We start from the raw sequence: 20,601 nt of genomic DNA, 5'->3' as shown, positions 1-20,601 counted from the left end.
AGTCCCCAGTTTGTAAATGCCAACTAACTGCCTAAGGGGTATGGAATTTGCCATCATCATCAATAGTGAAGGAGGAAGGACTGCCATGTTTATAGTCCCAATATAGGTAGGTACCAATCACCCACTCTGTCGGGCAGGAGTGAGACAGATGTAACTCTGGAGACTGGTTAGATTTAATTCTGAGGCTGGACTTGGGGACAGGTGATGTCACAGGGTCTAGAATTCTGCTATGGAGCCCTGGAGATGGTTTATATTTAATTCTGAGGCTGGACTCGGGGACAGATGGTATCACATGGTCTAGAATTCCAGCTGTGAGAGCTCAGTTATTCCGGATGGTATTTTCAATCCAGGGCATATAGTTAATGATTCTGGTATAGATGCCAACATCGGCTCTCAAAACACATCCGTCCGCAAAAGTCAGGATTCCTTGAAGTTTCCCATCACACACTGCGGGAGCAGCTGTGACTTCCTGCCAGGAAAAAGGAACCTGGCTTGTTTTTTCTGGCCAAGGAACACAACAAAATGGGCAAATGAAGGCATCGAGGGTACTTACCTTACAGGGCTGCCTCCTTCCGGGCACAATGCCCACACACAGCATGGTGTCCCTGATGTTGTAGGTTTTATAGGCAGCACGGCACTCGGTGTTGGAGATGACAGAGATGTTCACGTTTTGCAGGGAGTCAGGGCCCTTGTCTAAAGGAAAGAAAAACGTAAAACTTCCTCCCTAAGAGTTAGAGGAGACCCAAATTTCTTTTCTCCTCTCCCTCTTTTTCAACATATTTCATCTCCTGGCAGAGAGGAAAAGGGTTTCAACACTGAGAGAAATCAGAACTGGGGCCACTGAGACAACAAGAGAGGATGGGATTCACCGTTTCTCATGGTACAAAGTGTCTCTCTCCTTATAAAAGTGATTAAGTTCTTGCAAGTTATAGGTAACTCCGAGACACATTTGCAGTCAAATAAAACATGACTTGAAATTTTTCTGGAAATTCAAGCATTATAAAGGTGCCCTTTGAGTTGGAATTTTTTTTTCTTTTTTAGGGCTGCACCTGTGGCATAGGGGATTCCCAGGCTGGGGGTCGAATCAGAGCTACCGCTACTGGCCTACACCACAGCCACAGCAATGCAGGATCTCAGCCCTGTCTGTGACTTACACCACAGCTCACGGCAGTGCTGGATACTTGAACCCACTGAGTGAGGCCAGGGATGGAACCCACATCCTCATGGATACTAGTCAGGTTCATAACCCGCTGAACCACAGCAGGAACTTCCTGAGTTGGAATTTTCATTCAATTTAATTTTATTCTTTGTGCTTTTGTGCTCGTTATCTGCCCTGTATTTTATATTCATCGCTGACTCCCTTCTTTTCAAGCTGAAATGTATTTGACATGTGACATTGTGTGAGTTTAAGGTGGAGAACATATTCATTTGGCACATTTAAGTATTGCAGTCTGATTGCCATGGCAGCAGTAGTTAGCACTGTTAGCACATCACATCTTTATCATTTCTTTCTTTGCATTGGGAAAAATTAAGATCTAGCCTCTCTGCAAATTTGGTTATAACACAATATCACTATCTGTATTCACTATACTGTGCCTTAGATCTCCAGAACCTACTTATCTATTAGTTGCAAGTTGGTACCCTTGCAACTCCTAATAGTCTCTCCTAATTTTTAGACATTGAAGAAATTTGGAGAGCTCTATGTGGAGTTTTTCATTGGTCAGATCAAAAATAGTATCTGTTAAAACATAAAATCACTCAAAAAGTGATTTTCTTAAACCCATAACCCACAGGGTCTCTTGATTCCTAATTCAGGTTATTTCCTTTATATCAATGGTTCACAAATATGATGAACCGTGAAGACCCACAACACAATTAGAAAAACAAGAACAAAATAGTATCTAACAAATACATTAGTTGTTCTTGCTGAGGATTCTTCTTTGGGGAGAAGTGTTTTGAGATTTTTTTTTTTATGAGAATGGGTTTTGAATATCTTTATTTGTAAATAATATGTTAATTCTTTAAAATAATATGTTTGAGATTCTTTGCCTTACTTTCCAGTTCATCAACAACTGTAGGGCTAAACATTTCTTTGGGGAATGCCATTTTAGGAAATGTTTACTTAACTACTTCATGAGCCAGAGCAAAATAAACTGCATTTTTTTTTTAATACATCACATCTCTTCTTGCCTCTTTTTGACAGATGAATCAAACATACTGTTTAACAGAAGGACATTTGCCTATTTCCAAAACTCAAATTGTCTCTCAAAGGACTACTTATCTAGAGGACGTTAGCCTGAGTGAAATAAGCCAGAAACAGAAAGACAAATACTGTCTCACTTACATGTGGAATCTCAGAAAGCCCAACTCATAGAAACAGTAGAATGTGGTTGCCAAGGGCTAGTGGATGGAGATTCTAGAGGGGTGTGTTGATCAAAGGGTACAAACTTACAGTAGGAGGATGAGGACGTTCTAGAGATTTAATGTGCAACATGGTAATGATAGTTAATGTTATTGTGTTGTGTACTTGAAATTTTCTAAGAGAATAGATCTTGTTTTTTCACTGTACACACACAAACGGTGAATGTGAGGGGGTGAATAGGTAGTTTGGTTGGGGCCGTAATTTCACAATGTATATGCATATTGAAACATGACTTTTTGTACCTTAAATATATACAATGTTTGTCTGTCAATTATACCTTGATAAAGCTGGGGGGAAAAGCATTCTATTTTTGAGACCTAGTCAAGAAAATGTACCCCAAGGTCTGAAGGTATTTACCAAAAAGTAGTTAAAACGATTTGAGTAATGGCATCATCGTTAGGATTAGTGTATAGCTACCTCTTGGCTTTGGTGAAAAAAAGTGGAGATCTGGTGTTTCCGTCGTGGCACAGCAGAAACGAATCTGATGAGGAACCACGAGGTTGCAGGTTCGATCCCTGGCCTTGCTCAGTGGGTTAAGGATCCAGTGTTGCTGTGAGCTGAGCTGTGGTGTAGGTTGCAGATGAGGCTTGGATCTGGCGTGGCTGTGGCTGTAGCTGGCAGCTGTAGCTCTATTTAGACCCCTAACCTGAGAACTTCCAAATGCTGTGGGTGCGGCCCTCAAAAAAAAAAAAAAAAAAAAAAGAAAGAAAGAAAGAAAGTGGAGGTGAATAGAGGAATGTAATCTGACAGGTTGTTTAAAATTAATCTCCTTTCCATATTATGATGTTTAGTGTATGATGTATAATAAGTATATTCAAACTTACTCATGAGTGAAAATGCAGTGATCATTCTTCCTAAGGGATTCTATCATAGCTTTGTTTTTCTTCTTGTTACTCCCACCCCCCTACCTCCAGCACTCACTCCCACTTTGACTAATAGCTACAGATGGTTGATTAGAATTTGCATGAAAAGCAGAGAATGGAAAAAAAAAAAAGCAGAGAATGGGAGCGTGGGCTGACAGGCACAAATCAAGTTTTTTCATGGAATCTGAAATGTGTGACATAGAAAAAAAGCTTAGGAAGAACATGAAATGCAGTCATTCTGAATTATAAATAGAAGAAAAAATAATCCATTGAAAAAAATGATAGTTGTTTTTCAGTTTTCTGAAGAAGTGATTGGAAGTTCATTTTCAGAACGTTGCCAGTTCTGAATACTTCAGATATATTTTTCTTAAGCTTCTGTTGCTCTGTATCACAATTTTGCATATGAAAGTTCTGCATGATTCGGTGCAAGATTATTTATGTATTACTCTAGTGTTTAATACATAAACATCATTTTGTACTATTTCAGGGATGTCAGTTTCTTTATTGCCTGAAATGGTTTGAAAACCTCTGATAGGAGTTCCCATCGTGGCTCAGTGGAACTGAATCTGACTAGTATCCATGAGGACGCAGGTTCGATCCCTGATCTCGCTCAGTGGATTAAGGATCTGGTGTGGTCATAAGCTGTGGTATAGGTCACAGATGTGGCTCAGGTCTGGTGTTGCTGTGGCTGTGGTGCAGGTTGGCAGCTATAGCTCCAATTGGACCCCTAGCCTGGGAACCTCCATATGCCTTGGGTGTGGCCCTTTAAAAAAAAATGAAAACTTCTGATAGAGTTTGCACCACATTTTAGGGTTCAGAAAACTGAGGCTTCAACGATAAAGTGACCTGCTGTCATACAGCAAACTGAGACCAGAATGCAGATGTCTTCTTTCCACTAACCCATGTCGATCAGATATGAAAGCAAAGATGTAGAAAGATACAGGGGGGAACAAAAGATTGCAGGACTCCTGCCCTGAGGCTCTGGGGGAGGCAAAGGAGATGAAAGGATGAAGGAAGAGGTTAGAAAGAACCTCACTGGGAAGGACGGCAGAAGCCAAGCGGGGAAGAGGGAGAGAGGCGTTCTGGTTCTGGTGCCACTCACAGATGTCACACACATGGTAGGCCCAGGTGGAGACCATGCACAGGGTGTTTTCAGCAGCGGGTTCTCTGGGCAGGCTGGCCAGTTTCACATAGTCATTGAGCTCAATGTTGTCACTTAGCTTGATGAGCATGAGGTTATGCTCGATAGAAGTGATGGAGAATTTTGGGTGATGGATCATCTTCTCATAACCAACCACTTGTAGATAATTTTCTTCTTTGAGATTTGATGGCTTTGTAATCCCCAGTATTAACTGCAGCTTCCTGGAGCAATAGGAGTGTTCATGAGAGGACATACAGGTGGCTTATCCATCCCGAGGGGCCTTTGTGGGCTCCTCCCCATGGCCTTTATTCTTAGATGGAACAACCCTAGGAGGCCTCCCTAATCGCATTTAATTGGGGGGGGGTGTCCCAGCTGAACACCCAGGATTCTGGTCTGGGCCCACCCAAAGCCTAGGGTGGCACTGGGGTTTATTACTCACGGTAGGTTACAGTGTGCAGCGGTGATCACCCAAAGCGGGTGGATCAGGACTCCAGCACAAGGCAAGTAATCAGATTTCAGGTAGACCATGTAGGGGGGTGTGATGGCATCTTTGTAGTCTGGATCAAAGGGCAAAGCAACTGGAGAGAGAAAGATAGACCAGAGATTCTGGGATTCTTTTTTTCCAGGTACTCATTGGAAAAAAAACAATGGCAGATAACTCCATAAACCCAAGTTCTCCTACCCTTCCCTCCAGAAGCTTTATCTGTGAGTTGAAAGTGTAAACTGGATTACTTTGTTCTAAAACATGAAGAAAATGATGGGAACATAGGTATTTTAAAGGATAAAAGGCGTTTTCCCTTTTAGCTGTTGATAAATTCTCTAACTTAAAATACAACTTCCATTAAATAACTTCCACGATTCAGGGGATATATGTTCAATCAACTCATGGAGGACTTGCTATTTGCACTGTTCCTGGAAGGCTTTGACCAATCTTATCCCGTTCTCCTGACCACGCAAGGCGGAGTGACAGGTGTCGTTTAGAGAACAGAGCAAAGAGAAGAAATCATTTACTCATTTAATAAGTAAAGACTGAGCATCTAGTACATGCCAGGCTCTATTCTAAGGGCTTGGGCTATATAGTGAACAAATCAGAGAAACAGTTCTACTTTCATACATTCGAATGAGTAGAGATATTCAGTCATAATACATCACACATAAGTAATTGGTATAGTTTGTGTGGTGTTGATTGATACAGGAAATGAAGAGAAGGCAGTAGCAAGGGTATGCATGCATGTGGTGGGGAATGCCTTGTTCAGTATTACATCAGGAGTCAGGCTAGACCTCATGGCCACATGAACATTGAAGTGCAGATGAGGGAGTTAGATAAACAGATATGTGGGGAAAGGAATTCCAGGCAGAGAGAATAGCTTGGGCAAGAGTCCTAAGGCCCATTTAAGGAACATGACACAGGACAATGTGGTTAGCTTGGTGGGTGACTGAAAGGGCTAGGTCAAAAAGGTGGTGCAGGAGTTCTCATCATGGCTCGGTGATTAGTGAACCTGACTAGCATCCATGAGGATGTGGGTTCGATCCCTGGCCTTGCTCAGTGGGTTAAGGATCCAGCATTGCTGTGAGCTGCGGTGTAGGTTGCAGATGCGGCTCAGATCCTGTGTTACTATGGCTGTGGTGTAGGCTGGCGGCTACAGTTCTGATTGGACCCTTAGCCCTTAGCATACCCTGTATTCTGCGGGTGTGGCCTTAAAAGTTAAAAAGACCAAAAAAAAAAAAAAAAAAAGTGATGCTGGGCTTTATAGAGTGGACTTGTCTTCTGAGTGAAATGTAGAAACATTTCAGGGTTTTGTGTAAAGGCGTGATCATTTCCTTATGGAGAAGCGTTGAGTGTAGGCGCATAAGGCAAAGAGGCCTGTTAGGAGAATAATTTGATGATCAAAACAAGAGATGATCATATCTTGGGCCATAGAGAGCAGTGGAGGTGGCAAGATGTGACTGAACTTGGGAAATGTTGGGAAGACAGAGCCAACAATATTTTCCAAACAGACTGAATGTGGGGTGTGAGAGAAAGGGGATTGCTGAGTGTCTCCAGGGTTTTTGCTTGAGTGACTGGACTGTGCCTGGACAAGGCCATAACCCTGGAATGCTCTGCTGAGTCCATTCATTGGACCCCTGCTGTCCACCCTGGACTCCACTTTTCATTCTCTCAGGCCACCATCAATCCTGTTCCCCACAGGCCCACAGTCAGGCCCCTGGCTCTCTTAGGAGAGGGTCTGATGTTGGGCTTCAGTGTCCGGAGCTCCCCAAAAGTCATACAGCGTGGAGTGTTTGACTTCAACCTAAGGTGAAGCAGGCAGGCAATGTCACCTGGTGGGGACGGCGGCAGTGGTGAAGGAGAGAGGCAATCCAGTACTTGTGGTTGGAACCTTGCCTCCTGTCTTTATCCATCTTTCATAATTCCCCCGGGGTTTCTCTTGGGCAAGAAAAGAGAAAAATATGCAGATACTCACCAGGCAGGTTCGAGAGAGCCCACACAAAGATAAACTTCATAATGTTATCAACAGCCATTTCAAAAATGAGGTTCAACTCAGGGTCTCTGAAAAGGATGACAAGGAGGAAGAGAAAAGGACTAAGCCAGGTAAAGTAAGAGAGTGTTCTGGGGTTGGAAAAAAAAGATGTCATCTGAATTCTTTCCGTAGCAAGATCTGGTCCCAGAGAAAGTGTCCATCAGAGCAGGGGGTGGTCGCAGGTGTCAGAGGGACAAAAACAGAGACCATGTGGCTTGGCCCTTGTGACAAGAGAGGATGGATCTGGAATTCAGAATTGCACTCTTCCCCTTCAGGGAAGGAAGTACCTACGTTGAGAGATGTTGACGCTCACAGCATTTCCTCTGGTCCCCTCTTTGTAAAACTCAGAAACCATGTCCCTCTTTGAACTACATGCAGGCGTCTGATCCCTCCCATCTTTGTGATGCTAACCCTCATTTGTGTGACACTGACATTTATATCCAGCGACCACAACCCAGCCCTCTCCTGCTGATCTTGCCCCATCTGTTGGACACTAAACTCCTCCTTAGATATGTTTCCTGTCACACCTCATCCATTTCTGCAGTCAGCCAGCCAATGATTCACATTATGTGCCTGACTTGTGCTAAACTCTGTGCTCGCTGGAGAGGATACCCAATGCAAAGACACTGACTGACTTCTAAGAGCTTATAGACTAGGGAGAAGAATAGGTACCTAAACAGGCAATTACAAAACAGTGCTAAAAATCTAGGTACACCATGGCCCAAGAGAAAATATTTGCAAAAGATATACCTGTTAAATGCGTTGTTTCCAAAAGGTATAAAGGAATCTTAAAACTCAACAATAAGAAAACAACCCAATTAAAAATTAAAATTAAAAATTGGGCCCAAGGGAGTTCCCATCGTGGTGCAGTGGTTAATGAATCCGACTAGGAACCATGAGGTTTTGGGTTCGATCCCTGGCCTTGCTTGGTGGGCTAAGGATCCGGCATTGCCGTGAGCTGTGGTGTAGATTGCAGACGTGGCTTGATCCTGCGTTGCTCTGGCTCTGGCGTAGGCTGGTGGCTACAGCTCCGATTGGACCCCTAGCCTGGGAACCTCCATATGCCACAGGAACGGCCCAAGAAATGGCAAAACAACCAAAAAAAAAAAGTGGGCCCAAGATCTGAACAGAGCTTACCCAATGCATTAGTCTGCTCAAGCTGCTATAATAAAATAGTAGACTGGATGGCTTAAAAAAAATAGATATTTAGTTTCTCATAGTTCTGGTGGTTCACATTCATGGTCAAGGTGCCAACACATTTAGTTTCTGGTGAGAGGTCCTTTTCTGGCTTGTGGAACAGCCTCGCACTGTTTTCTCCTGTCGCTTTTCCCCTGCATAAAAGCACAAAGAACCAGTTTCTGGGAGTTCTCGTTGTGGCGCAGTGGAAACGAATCTGACTAGTATGCATGAAATTGAGAGTTGGATCCCTGGCCTCGCTCAGTGGGTTGGGGTTTTGGCATTGCCATGAGCTGTGATGTAGATTGCAAACTTGTCTTGGATCCCACATTGCTATGACCTGTGGTGCAGGCCAGCAGCTGTAGCTCTGATTTGACCCCTAGCCTGGAAACCTCTATATGCTGCAGGTGCAGCCCTAAAAAGCCAAAAAAAGAAAAAAAAAAAAGTGCACTCCAGTGTTCGTGGCAGCATAAATTATAATAGCAAGATGACGTAATCTAATTGTCCATCAGAGGGCAAATACATCATTTACATAGGCAAATATATATATACACACACATATATATGTATACATAGAAAGAGTGACACTACAGAGTATTACTCAGCCATAAAAAGTGAAATCTTGCCATTTGTGACAACATGGATAGATCTAGAGGGTATCATGCTAAGTGGAGTAATAACTCAGAAAAATAGCATGGTCTCACTTATATGTGGAGTCTAAAGAACAAAATAAAGAAAATGAAAACAGACCCATAGGCACAGAGAGTAAATGAGTAGTTTCCAGAAGGGAAGGGGATAGGATAGGAAGGTTGAAAACTACAGACAAATGGAGATAATTAGTAAAGCAAGTCCATGAGGAAGTCAGAGGAAAAGAAATCCACATCCCAAGTGGAGAGAGAAGCTGTCCATAATAAGGCTTCGTTTCCAGGAAGGATGTGAAAAAATGAATAAGAGAATAACTCATTATGTTGTCCGCTTGGGTGGTAAGTGAAATGAGGTATCTTCTGATGGTTTCAGTCTCGGCTCCCACACCAGAGGTCATCTGCTGAAGGTGAGCCCTGGAAGGTGGAGGAAGAAAGGGGAATATGTTTTAAAATTTTTTGATTATAGTTGATTTACAATGTTCTGCCGGTTTCTTCTGTACAGCAAAGTGACCCAGTTATACATTTATATACATACTTTTTTTTTTTTTTTACATTATCCTCCATCGTGTTCAGGAAAATATTTGAAATGGCCATTATGGAGAATGATATAGATGACTAACTTGGAAAGTAGAGGATGGTCAGTAAGGATTGAAGACGTAATTTAAGAGTTACACAAAGTTAACAGAATCACTTTGCTGTGCACCTGAAACTAACACAATGCTGTGAATCAATTCTATTTCAATTAGAGTTACAAGAAGTGATCCCATGAGCATTTTTTTTAAATGCTGGGACAAACATAAATGTGATTCAGTAAAGGGAGCAGGGAGCACTGGTCAGTTAATTAGAGACAAGACGCAGAGAGTAACTAGGAACAAGCCCACTGGAGAAGACAGGCAGAGGTGTGGCTGGGCCAAAGAGTACATGAAGAAGAAGCCTGGCTGAATTAAATGGGATTAGTGTCCAAATTTTAGGGATGGTTTTTCTGTATGTACCAGGCTAGGCCGTGCTCTTAGTCATAACCCAGCTCTTTTTGTTGTTACTGTTTTATTTTGTTCGCTTTGCTTTGCCTTGGTAGGAGAGAAATAGCATCCACACCCAGAGTCCTTCAATATCCAGGAACCAGCCCACCTCCTTCCTGGGGTGGAATTCCAGTCCTCTTCGTTCTTTGCAGAGTCTTTTTCTCCTGTGGCATGATTCTGTCTGCTCACCTCACTGGCTGTCTCTCTTCCTCTCTCCCTTTTTAACAGATCACCCTATGTCACACTGCCCCTCTCCTACGTGCAACCCTGTAGCCTCTCCTATATGACTTTGAGCCCCTACTATTGGGTCACCTGGCATGCTTTCAGTTCTGAATTTTTAGGTCTCCTAGTCAATGGGTTTGGGATGCTGTACGTCTCAGTATATGCCAATGTGAGAGAAGCACTATACGTCCATCAAGGCTCTTCCCAATAGCACAGACCTCTACAAAGTCTGCACCTAGGTAAACACAGAAGTCCCATTTATTCATTTTTATTTATTTTTTTATTTTTTGCCTTTCATCCTTTCTTTAGGACCACACCCGAGGCATATGGAGGTTCCCAGACTAGGGGTCTAAACGGAGCTGTTGCTGCTAGCCTATACCACAGCCACAGCAATGTGGGATCCGAGCCATCTCTGCGGCCTACACAACAGCTCATGGCAATGCTGGATCCTTAACCCACTGAGCAAGGGCAGGGATCGAACCTGCAACCTCATGGTTCCTAGTCGGATTTGTTTCCGCTGCACCATGACGTGAACTCCCAGAAGTCCCATTTGTTATTCTCCAGACATCACCTGAGAGTTGCATGTCTCCAGCTGTCTGCTCGAATAGATCAGGTCCTTCAAGGATCTCAAATATAATATGTCCCATCTCTCCTGAAACATCCATGCTCTTGATCTGTTGCACAGGAAAATACTGGTTCTTTTTTATATCACCATTTAGAACCACCATCTACCCACGGTGCAAACCAAAAATTCCCGTGTTGGGAGTTCCTGTCGTGGTGCCGCAGAAATGAATCTGACTAAGAACCATGAAGTTGCAGGTTCGATCCCTGGCCTCACTCAGTGGGTGGAGGATCAGGTGTTGCCGGGGGCTGTGGTGTGGGTTGCAGAGGGGGCTTGGATCCTGTGTTGCTGTGGCTGCGGTGTAGGCCAGCAGCTGTAGCTCCGATTTGACCCCTAGCCTGGGAACCTCCATATGCCATGGGTGCGGCCCTAAAAAAACAAAAAGGCAAGAACCCCCCCAAAATCCCACATTAGCTCTGACTGTTCCCCTTGTTTCCACTCAGAGTCAGTATGTCTAAATGATATAGACTCAGCTTCCTTTTATTTCCCGTTCAGAAATTTAATGATGCTCTACTTATCTTCGAGGCTTTAATGCCACCCCCTCTGATGCCTAAAAGATAAAAATCTAAATTCTTTTACCAAACAGTTTCAGACCCTTCGCTGTCTAAAATGTACTCATCTACCATAAATAATACTTTTATCACATTCTCTCTCCTCTGCCAAAAATTTATTTTCTACCCCCCAGCATTATTTACTTACACATATTTTCCAGAACCCGCTGGATTTTTTATGCTTTTCTGATTTTTACTTAACTCTGCCTTACAATATTCTCCCCTGATTTCTCTGCCTCTTGGGCAATACCTCCCACGATTCTGACACTCTAATATTTTCCTCTATTCTCTCATGGAGCTTATTGCTCATCTCCATTGTATTAGTTGTCACAAGGCACTCTAATTAGCTAATTGATGGCAAAGCCTGAGTCAGGCAGTATCTACCAAATAGCCGATATTCCAATAACTTTTGAGTGGGCAAATGGTGGGGCTGTTGCTTAATTTCCTATCATGTTTACAGTTTATATAATAAAGAAATCAGGGTTCACAGCAGAAGTTGTTTTCTTTCTTGTTTTTTTGTTTGTTTGCTTTTTGGGGTTGCGCCCGTAGCATTTGGAGGTTCCCAGGTGAGGGGTCAAATTGGAGCTATAGGCACTGGGCTATACCACAGCCACAGAAACACGGGATCCAAGCTGCACCTGTGACCTACACCATAGCTTACGGCAATTCTGGATCCTTAACCCTCTGAGTGAGGCCAGGGATCGAACCTGCAACCTCATGGTTCCTAGTCAGATTTGTTTCGGCTGCATCACAACAGGAACTCCTACAGCAGAGATTTTTAGTGTCTTTTTTTTTTTAATGGATTCTGTTCAAGACAATAAAGATGAAGAGAGTTGTGGATCCAGTAACGAAATCATGAAGAAATACACTGGGCGGTGGAGGGACAGAGGAGCCTTAGTAGGTCTCAATGATTTTCATGATCCATCTTGCATAAGGATTAACTTCTGTGAAGAATCCCTCACTTCCTAAAGTGACACTTCCTTTTGCCCAGGACAAGATTCCATGCACCCTCCCATCGCAGATGGCAGGAGCTGCTGAAACTTCCTGGCAGAGAGAGGGAACAGTAGGTCAGTATTGCTTTGTCCTCATGGAATAAGAATGGATCCCAAGAAAGTGGCCCGTGGTAGTAGCAGAAGTGCCAACAAATTGGAATCATTTTTCTTGAGAGGTAACAACCTCTCTTCACACCCAGGTCTCACCGCTCTTGGTTTGAATTGGCCCCAAACTGAGTGCAAGTAGAAGGGGAAAAGACAAATGGTTCTCCCCAGAAACGCTCCCACCCTAAAAGGAGGGGATGGGTGACAAATTCAGAGACTGAGAAGAGTCTAGGCCTTTGAGATGGTACCATTTGATTTCCATGGACACCTCTCCTCCTCAGGTCTGGGAAGAGGAAAGATACCTTATTTTCAGCTAGTGTCTTTAGAGGCCGTCCCACACACATGATGTTTATTGCCATTCTTTCGTCTTGCATATTCTGGCAGTCATCAAAGGGAAGCTTATACTGGTTTATCCAAGTCAGGATGTCAGGGTCAGTAACTGTGGGAAAGAGAGTTGATGTCCAGGGTTACTCTCCTTATCACACATGCTCTTGTGATCAGCCTCTATTTTGCGAATTAGGGGAATCATATTTACGGCGGGTATCAGACACTCCATCCTACTTAGAGTTCCTTGTTCAGTATCTGTGTCAGCAGTGGAGTCGGAGTATGAAATGTGCCTTACATAAGGAGTTCCTGTTGTGGCTCAGCAGAAATGAAGCTGACTAGCATCCATGAGGACGCAGGTTCGATCCCTGGCCTCACTCAGTGGGTTAAGGATTCAGCGTTGCCCTGAGCTGTGGTGTAGGTCACAGGTGTGGCTCGGATCTGGCATTGTTGTGGCAGTGGTGTAGGCCAGTGGCTACAGATCCGATTCGACCCCTAACCTGGGAACCTCCATATGCCGCATGTGCAGCCCTAAAAAGACAAAAAAAAAAAAAAAAAAAAAAAGTGCACCTTACATCAACCATCATCAGATCTATACTTCTACTATGCATAACTTTTCTTAGTGTATTCTTTTATCCTTTATTTTTTTGAAGAATAGCTGATTTACAATGTTGTGTCAATTCCTGCTATACAGCAAAGTGACCCAGCCATACCTATATATACATTCTTTCTCATATATTATCTTCCATTATGTTCTATCCCAAGAGATTGGATATAGTTCCCTGTGCTGTACAGTGGGGTCTTATTGCTTATCCATTCAAAATGTAATCATTTGCATCTGTACTGTGCATAACTTTAGAAAGCTTTTAAAACCCACAAGGAAATTATGACTGATCATGAGAAGAGATAGACAAAACCATTGTCCCCAAGAAGCTTCTGTTTTGGCACCTGCTTCATCGCCTTTACATTTAATCATAAAGGGAGAAAATTCTTTTTTTTTTTTTTTTGTCTTTTTGCTATTTCTTTGGGCCGTTCCCGCGGCATATGGAGGATCCCAGGCTAGGGGTCAAATCGGAGCTGTAGCCCCTGGCCTACACCAGAGCCACAGCAACGCGGGATCCGAGCCGCGTCTGCAACCTACACCACAGCTCATGGCAACGCCGGATCGTTAACCCACTGAGCAAGGGCAGGGACCGAACCCGCAACCTCATGGTTCCTAGTCGGATTCGTTAACCACTGCGCCACGACAGGAACTCCAGAAAATTCTTTTTAATGTATCTAAAACTACATTTTAGTGAGGTTATTTATAATGGGTTATTTTTAAGTGTATGTACATATATGTGTATCAATATACATATTTCTCCTGAGTAAAAGTGGTCATCTCACTCATAGCAATTGTTACTATACTGTTAACTCAGGATGCAAGGAATCTAACCAAGGTATTACATAGTTTTTTTTGTTTTGTTTTGTTTTGTTTTAGGGCTGCACCTGCAGCATATGGAGGTTCCAGGCTAGGAGTCAAATCGGAGCTGTAGCTTCTGGCCTACACCATAGCCACAGCAATGCCGGATCCTTTAACCCAGTGAGAAAGGCCAGGGATCAAACCTGCATCCTCATGGATGCCAGTCAGATTTGTTTCTGCAAAGCCTTGATGGGAACTCCTAATTTTCACCTCTGGTAGGGAGTAGAAAGGAGGAAGGAAACAAAAAATTGACCAGAAATTGCTCAAGCTAAGCCCAGTGTTGCTTATACAGCAGGATATTTTTCTGAGATACAGCCAATCTAACATCTTAGATTAGATTAGTCCAGAATGTGTCAGGTCAGAAAGGAAAGAGAAGAGTTGTGCTCAGTCTTAAGTTTTGATGGAAAGTGAGTTGAAATACATAGAATTAATAATGATCATGAAAAGAGGTAGACATAGTGAAAGTAACCCAGTGACCTGGAATAATAAATTCATTTGTTTTGTTTTTGTTTTTACTGAAGAAGTAATGAATTCTTAATAAATACTGGGAGCTTTGCACCAGAGAGCTTATGGAATAGGTTTTCAGTAATTCTGACATGCAGAGCCAATGTGATAAAATTTTTATGTAGTTTTCTTTTGTTTTCAAATGATGTGTAAAAAATTACTTGTGTAAAATATGATGCAGTTACTTTGAATAAGACTTATAAAGTCAAGGATACAAACATAAAGCTTGCATTTCTTCCGAAAATATGTTCATGAAGGTTCCCTGGAATATTGCTTCTAAATTAAAAATGAAGTAGCCAAATACTGAGAATACAAAAGTTCCCACTTTTTATTTTTATTTTATACAAAACAGATTGATTTTTTTTAAATTCCCCTTTTGTTTAGTTGTATAGAACATATGGACTGTTCCCTAGCCACCAGAGCAGGATTTAAACTTGATGAATATCCATGACAATTTGCCTCAGTGAATAGGCTTTAACTAGCCAATCAATAAATTTCACTTTTTAAAGTCAGCCAATCAGACTCCCCTCCAATAAACGTGCTGAGTACCAACCAATTAAAAACAATCTCACCCAGGTTACCACGCCCCTACAGATGATGTCAGCTCTCTTAAGCCTCTGAAAGTCCTCCCAACCCTGAAGAGGAAACTTGCCACAAACCCCTATAAGCCCAGCGCTCTGCTGTGACGATGTCTACTCAACATTGCTCTTCTATATGATAATAAGCAAAAAATTTAGCTTTAATCACTTCATTGCAGATACTGAGTGGTGGTTTCAGCATCCTTTGATAATACGGAAAGAGAGCATAATGGGAATATAAGGCCCTGGCAGTAATCCCTGCAGGGTCAAGGGCAGCCTCTCATGGTGGCTACTTCTTTCAAGTATATCCCCCCCGCAGTTCCCCCAGCTCCAAAACTTCAGGCTGAAGAACATACAAAAACAAAACAAAACACTTACGGTTTTTATATTTACTCCAGGTCCAGGTTGGGATAAAGCAGGAATCGTTAAAGGATAAGGGTTCCAAAGCTATGGCTATGGTTCCCACGTAGCTATTGAGTCCGGCAGCCTTAGACAGTTTTATCATCATCAGGTCATTGTTCAGAGAGTACGCGTCGAATTCAGGGTAGGGCACAGTCAGTGAGTAATTCCGTATCTGCTCTCTCTTATTTTCGATGTTGGGTTGATAAACTCCCAGTCGGATTTTAACGCTGTGGAAGAGGATAGGGAGACGGAATGGAGCAAGGTCACAGAATGTCAGGGGTGCAAGAACTACCAGAGATGACCCTCTCCAGTCATTCAGTCGTGTTCATTTTCTCTCTTTGACCTGAGACCTGAAGTAGCCTGCCTTGGTCTGCAGAATAGTGATAACACTAGTTTACAGGATTGTTGTATTGAGTTGATGTATATAAAGTCTGACAGGGTATCTGCCCCCTAGAACTCACTACAATCTCATTGTGATGATGATCTGAACCATCTGAATGAGTAGGTAATAGAGATGGCACCGCGATCCATTTTTTTCAGAACTCTTTGCATAGCACTGTTTCAAGCAACTCTTGAACAAGTATATTGTACCTTTTTTTTTTTTTTTTCCAGATATTCCCTTGGCCCTCCCAACTCTTCTCAGACCTGTGTCATTGTACCATGCCTACACTGTGTATCATTGTACTATGCCTACACATAAGACGCTTCGTAGTCTACCAGGTCTCCCATTTACCAGCTTCGTTGTATTTCCTGGGCAAATTAAAACCCACCCACTTCCACTGCCAGGAGTCCGGTCATGTGACAGACACAAGCACCACTGACAACCCTTCATGCGTTAGGTCTGCCCAAGAGAACATTCAGTTTTCCAGCTCCAGTTCTTGGAGGCGATGAACAGTCTTTATTGCCTTTGTGTTTCTCAGAACACACAGAGAAAGCCTTAAATTTGTGTCTGAGGAAACTGTCATGAACAACCAGAGAGCTGAGAACCTGTGAACCTCCCCCCGCCACCGCCTTCTTGTCACACTCACTCAGCACTGGTCTCTCAGTTTGCCAAATACTCCGTTATTTTTATTTCACTTGGTTTCCTTCTCCTCTTCCTGTTGGCCTCATCTCTTCCAACAGGCCTGACGTGATCACCCTAACTAAAGTAGATGTCTTATTTTATTCCTGTATGTTACACCATGTCACTTTTTTATGTTAGGTTTTGTGTGTCTGTGTGCGTTCTGTTTTTTGGTGTATTTTTTTAGGGCCGCACCAGCAGCGTATGGAAGTTCCCAGGCTAGGGGTCGATTTGGAGCTGTAGCCACCTGCCTACACCACAGCCACAGCAACCTGGGATCTGAGCCACATCTGCGACCTACACCACAGCTCATGGCAATGAGGCCAAGGTTCAAACCCGCAGCCTCATGGATACCAGTCCAATTCGTTTCCGTTGCGCCACCATGGGAACTCCTGTGCCTAGTTGCTTGTTTTGGCTTACTGCCTCTGCCGCAACATGGGGAAAAACTACTTTCCGACTTGTTCCCTTTTTTAGTACATTAGGTAGTCCCTGGAATAGAGTAAATGTTCAGTAAATATGTTGAATGAATGAATGCTATTTACCCTCCACGAGTTTTCCGACACCTTCCTCTTCATCTCCTCCTACACCGCCTCAATGTGTCTCATTTTCTCCCTGGGGAATAAAACCCTCTCTCTTCGTAGGTCTTCTAATTCCCTAGGATGCTTTAGAATTTATGGGGATGCCTCACTAGACCTGCTTATGTTTAACTGGATCCCTCCTGGGTCTCAAGGGCAAAGGGATACTCACGGTAAGGGGCAGTGAGCAGCGGTCAGTACCCACTCAGGATGAATGAGACACCCCACACAGGGCTCTGGGAAGGACTGCAGATAGACCATGTAAGGAAGAGTAAAATCTTCTGCTAAGTTCAACTTGTCAGCATTAGAATTTTCAACCAGGATGATTCCTAACGATTTGTTGCCGTCACAGGTGGAAAGAGAGACAGAGCGAGAGGTTGAGAGTTAACTAGGGTAGTGTTCCCCACCCTAGGGTTTTCAAAGATAATGTCAAGATCTTCCAATTATTTTCACTATTTTTTTTAAATCAAAGGGGAATCATGAATGTTACCCAAGCTCTACACCTTAAGAAAACTGACCCATGTAGAAGTAAACCTCTGACACTGATATAGAAGTAAATTTCCGGAAGGCTAATGCAAAGACTTATCAGAGGCTGATCAGAAAATCGGATTGGCAGTGCTGTGTAATCTAAAGTTGAAAAAAATATATAGTTTATTATTTTAAAAACATTATTCTGAATTAACTTGGGCCAGGAGTGAAAGTGAAAAATGAAGTACTACCTGATTGGGAGGTGAAAGGAATGACAGAACTTGGGGTAGGGTCAGGAGACTCTCAGGGCCCCCAACTCAGCCCCCTTCCTTTCCTGCACTCACTGCCCAGAGTCCATCTAGCCAGAGAAAGGGAAGGTAAACTTTTCTGGTGTCTGTTCAGGAGAAGGGACCATCTAGGAAATCACACACTCAAAGAGTCCCAGGAGAATACAGGGCAGTTATAATGATATAGCCAAACATGCTCACAGGCCATGAAGAGGCTTAGAGTGCTGATGGGGTGAGCTGGGCATCAAGAAGTGTTCCCTTTTGATTCCATCAACAGTTAATTGAAGGAAATGCCCACTGCCTCCTCTCTCTTCAGCTGTGGCTAGCTATTTCCCTTTCTGACCCTCCCGCGTGCTCCCCCTCCATCTCTCGTAAACAGCAGCAAGACCCCAGACCCACCAGGTACACTCAGGAGTGCAAAGATAAGACAGCACTTCATGGCAGGCTGGGATCTTTCCAGGAGCAGACAAGTCAGATCAAGCTGTCAGCTCTCTCAGTCTTTAGTCCAGGTATCCTTGGCAGGAACAGCTGGGGGAGAAATATTAACTGGGAGGGGGTGCAGGTAGGGGAGAAACAAGGCTTTTGCAGCAGTCTTCAAACTAGCCTTGATCAAAACCCAGTTATTTAAGGCCTAGCTGGGAGCTTTCTCTGATGTGGGTGAACGAGGAAGGGGCAGCCTTTAGTCCAGCCTCCGGTGCCTCCTCTCTGATCCTAAAAATGTCAGGAGTCATGATGTACCCGCTGACATTCTCCCCTCTATGACATAGTCTTTCTTCGTGGTCTCCTCCTCCCTTTGTGACTGTGAACCCTCTCCATGCCCTCATGTGCCATCTTTCTTTTCCCCAAGAGCACCCCTGCCACTCTCAGAAATGCCTCAAACATTGGGGTGTACAATCAGTTTCATGAACCACCCTCCCTTCCTCATGTTAGTGATGAGGATGCTGTGGTCCTCATGGAAGTTTAATGAACCACCCTCCCCTCCTCATGTTAGTGATGAGGATGCTGTGGTCCTCATGGAAGTTCAAGGCAAAGTCAGGACTCGGAACTGAGCCTCCAGATTTCCTCTGATGTGTTGAACTTCACCTGAGCCCCAGGTTCCCAGAAAACAGTGGTGGGTGAAAAGTTCCTGGGAATTGTGTATACTGAGACATAGCTTGCCACAAAGCATGACCTTCCCTATGTGGTTAGAAGAGACTCTATTCTCTCTTTCTCATGACTCCTGTAAGACTCTGGAGGACTCCTTTTGCCTGAACCCACTGACACGGCCAAATTCAGATCCTCCAGCTACCTGTTCTTACTCTCATCCATGATTAGCTGAGCTTAGAATGTTTTCCCTCTGAAACTAGCTATACCCAAACATAAATGCTTCCTGCTCAGCTAACTGAGAATCCCCCAATTGCAAAGAAACCTCAACTGTTAATCTCCCTGCCTGTAACTTGTCTATTTCTTCCTACAAAGGACTTCCTACCATCCTGGGGAGACACTCTGATCTTCACCTCTGGGATGTTCTTCTTGCTGCAATAATCTGAGTGAAATAAATCTCCCTACCTGTTTTCATCTTTGACACTTATTACTCTTCCCAATGCACCCACTCCTTTTTTATTTTCATAAATTACCTTGCATGGTTATATCTGACTGTCCCCCAGAGATACATCACAAATAGTGGGTACAATCATGGGCAGCGGTCTCTAGTTTTCTTGCAGTGCCCTTCTCTGCCTTTGGTATCAAGGTAATGCTGGCCTTGTAAAATGAGTTTGGAAGTGTTCTTCAATTTTTGGAGGAGTTTGAGAAGAAGGGTTGGTGTTCATTCTTTGGTAGAGTCCACCAGTGAAACTGTCTTGTCCTCGGGTTTTCTGGGTTGAGAGGTTTTGGATGACCGACTCAGTCTCTTTACTAATGATTTGTCTGCTCAGATTTTCTATTTATAAAGTGCTTAGAACTGTTAGTTCTACTGGTAAATAGTAAATGCTACATAAATGCCCACAAAATAAAATAACTATATCTTAGGACCCCCGTATTTTCCAGGCATCTGGGAACATCTTTTTGTCTTTATTCCCGCATCTCCTTGTTAAGTCCTTAAATCACTGTAACGGTTCCATGCTTATTAATAACAGTGAAGAGCAGAAACTCACAAGTCAAGCTCCTGCGGTTCAAGTCCTGGCTCCAGGGTTTTCTAGATGTCTTGTCTTGAGAAAAATATTTAACCTCTTTAAGTCTCAGTATTCAAATCTATAAAATGAGAATATTAGTACCTACTTTATACAGTAGTTGTGAGGATTAACTATTAAAAGTGTGATGGGGGGTTGGGATTAGCAGATGCAAACTAATATAAATAACAAGGTCCTACTGTATAGCACAGGGGACAGTATTCTTATATATCTTAAAACAAAAATACTTTGATAAAACTTTCTATGCCTAAAGTGCCTTTACAGTTTTATCTTTTCCAAGAATGTCATCCAGTTGGAATCATACAAGATGGAGCCTTTTCAGGTTGGCTTCTTCTACTTGGTAATAATTATTTAAGTTCCTTCCATGTCTTTTCATCATTTGATAGCTCATTTCTTTTTAGTGCTGAACAACATTCCATTGTTTGGCTGTACCACAGTTTATTTATCTACACGTCTGTGGAAGGACATCCTGATGGCTTCAAAGTTTTGGCAGTTAT

At 43.1% G+C, this 20,601-nt stretch overlaps 2 protein-coding genes and 1 long non-coding RNA gene across 3 annotated transcripts in view; 1 reads left to right on the top strand and 2 right to left on the bottom strand.

The window, feature by feature from the left end:
• LOC146394894 (uncharacterized) overlaps positions 1–20,601 on the top strand; it is a 47,008-nt gene that overhangs the window by 9,822 nt on the left and 16,585 nt on the right. The window lies entirely within an intron of this gene.
• Positions 154–7,359, bottom strand: PRSS58 (serine protease 58). The gene is made up of 6 exons (XM_085005241.1): positions 7,237–7,359; positions 6,889–6,974; positions 4,866–5,004; positions 4,388–4,647; positions 554–693; positions 154–469 (listed from the first exon to the last, which is right to left on the bottom strand). The coding sequence occupies exons 2-6, from the start codon at positions 6,944–6,946 to the stop codon at positions 320–322; spliced, it is 747 nt and encodes a 248-aa protein (XP_084861367.1). The 5' UTR covers positions 6,947–6,974; positions 7,237–7,359; the 3' UTR covers positions 154–319.
• LOC146394895 (putative inactive serine protease 58) lies at positions 11,955–18,696 on the bottom strand. The gene is made up of 5 exons (XM_085005242.1): positions 18,336–18,696; positions 17,354–17,510; positions 15,523–15,773; positions 12,579–12,715; positions 11,955–12,223 (listed from the first exon to the last, which is right to left on the bottom strand). Exons 1-5 carry the CDS (start codon positions 18,373–18,375, stop codon positions 12,074–12,076), a joined length of 735 nt encoding a protein of 244 aa, XP_084861368.1. The 5' UTR covers positions 18,376–18,696; the 3' UTR covers positions 11,955–12,073.

Source organism: Sus scrofa, chromosome 18 (assembly GCF_054392235.1).
Source record: "Sus scrofa isolate SSC_HxYL_T2T_F1_AM1 chromosome 18, Sscrofa_HxYL_maternal_Yorkshire_Landrace_v2.0, whole genome shotgun sequence".
Taxonomy (NCBI): domain Eukaryota; kingdom Metazoa; phylum Chordata; class Mammalia; order Artiodactyla; family Suidae; genus Sus; species Sus scrofa.
This window is presented reverse-complemented; position numbering and strand designations above follow the sequence as displayed.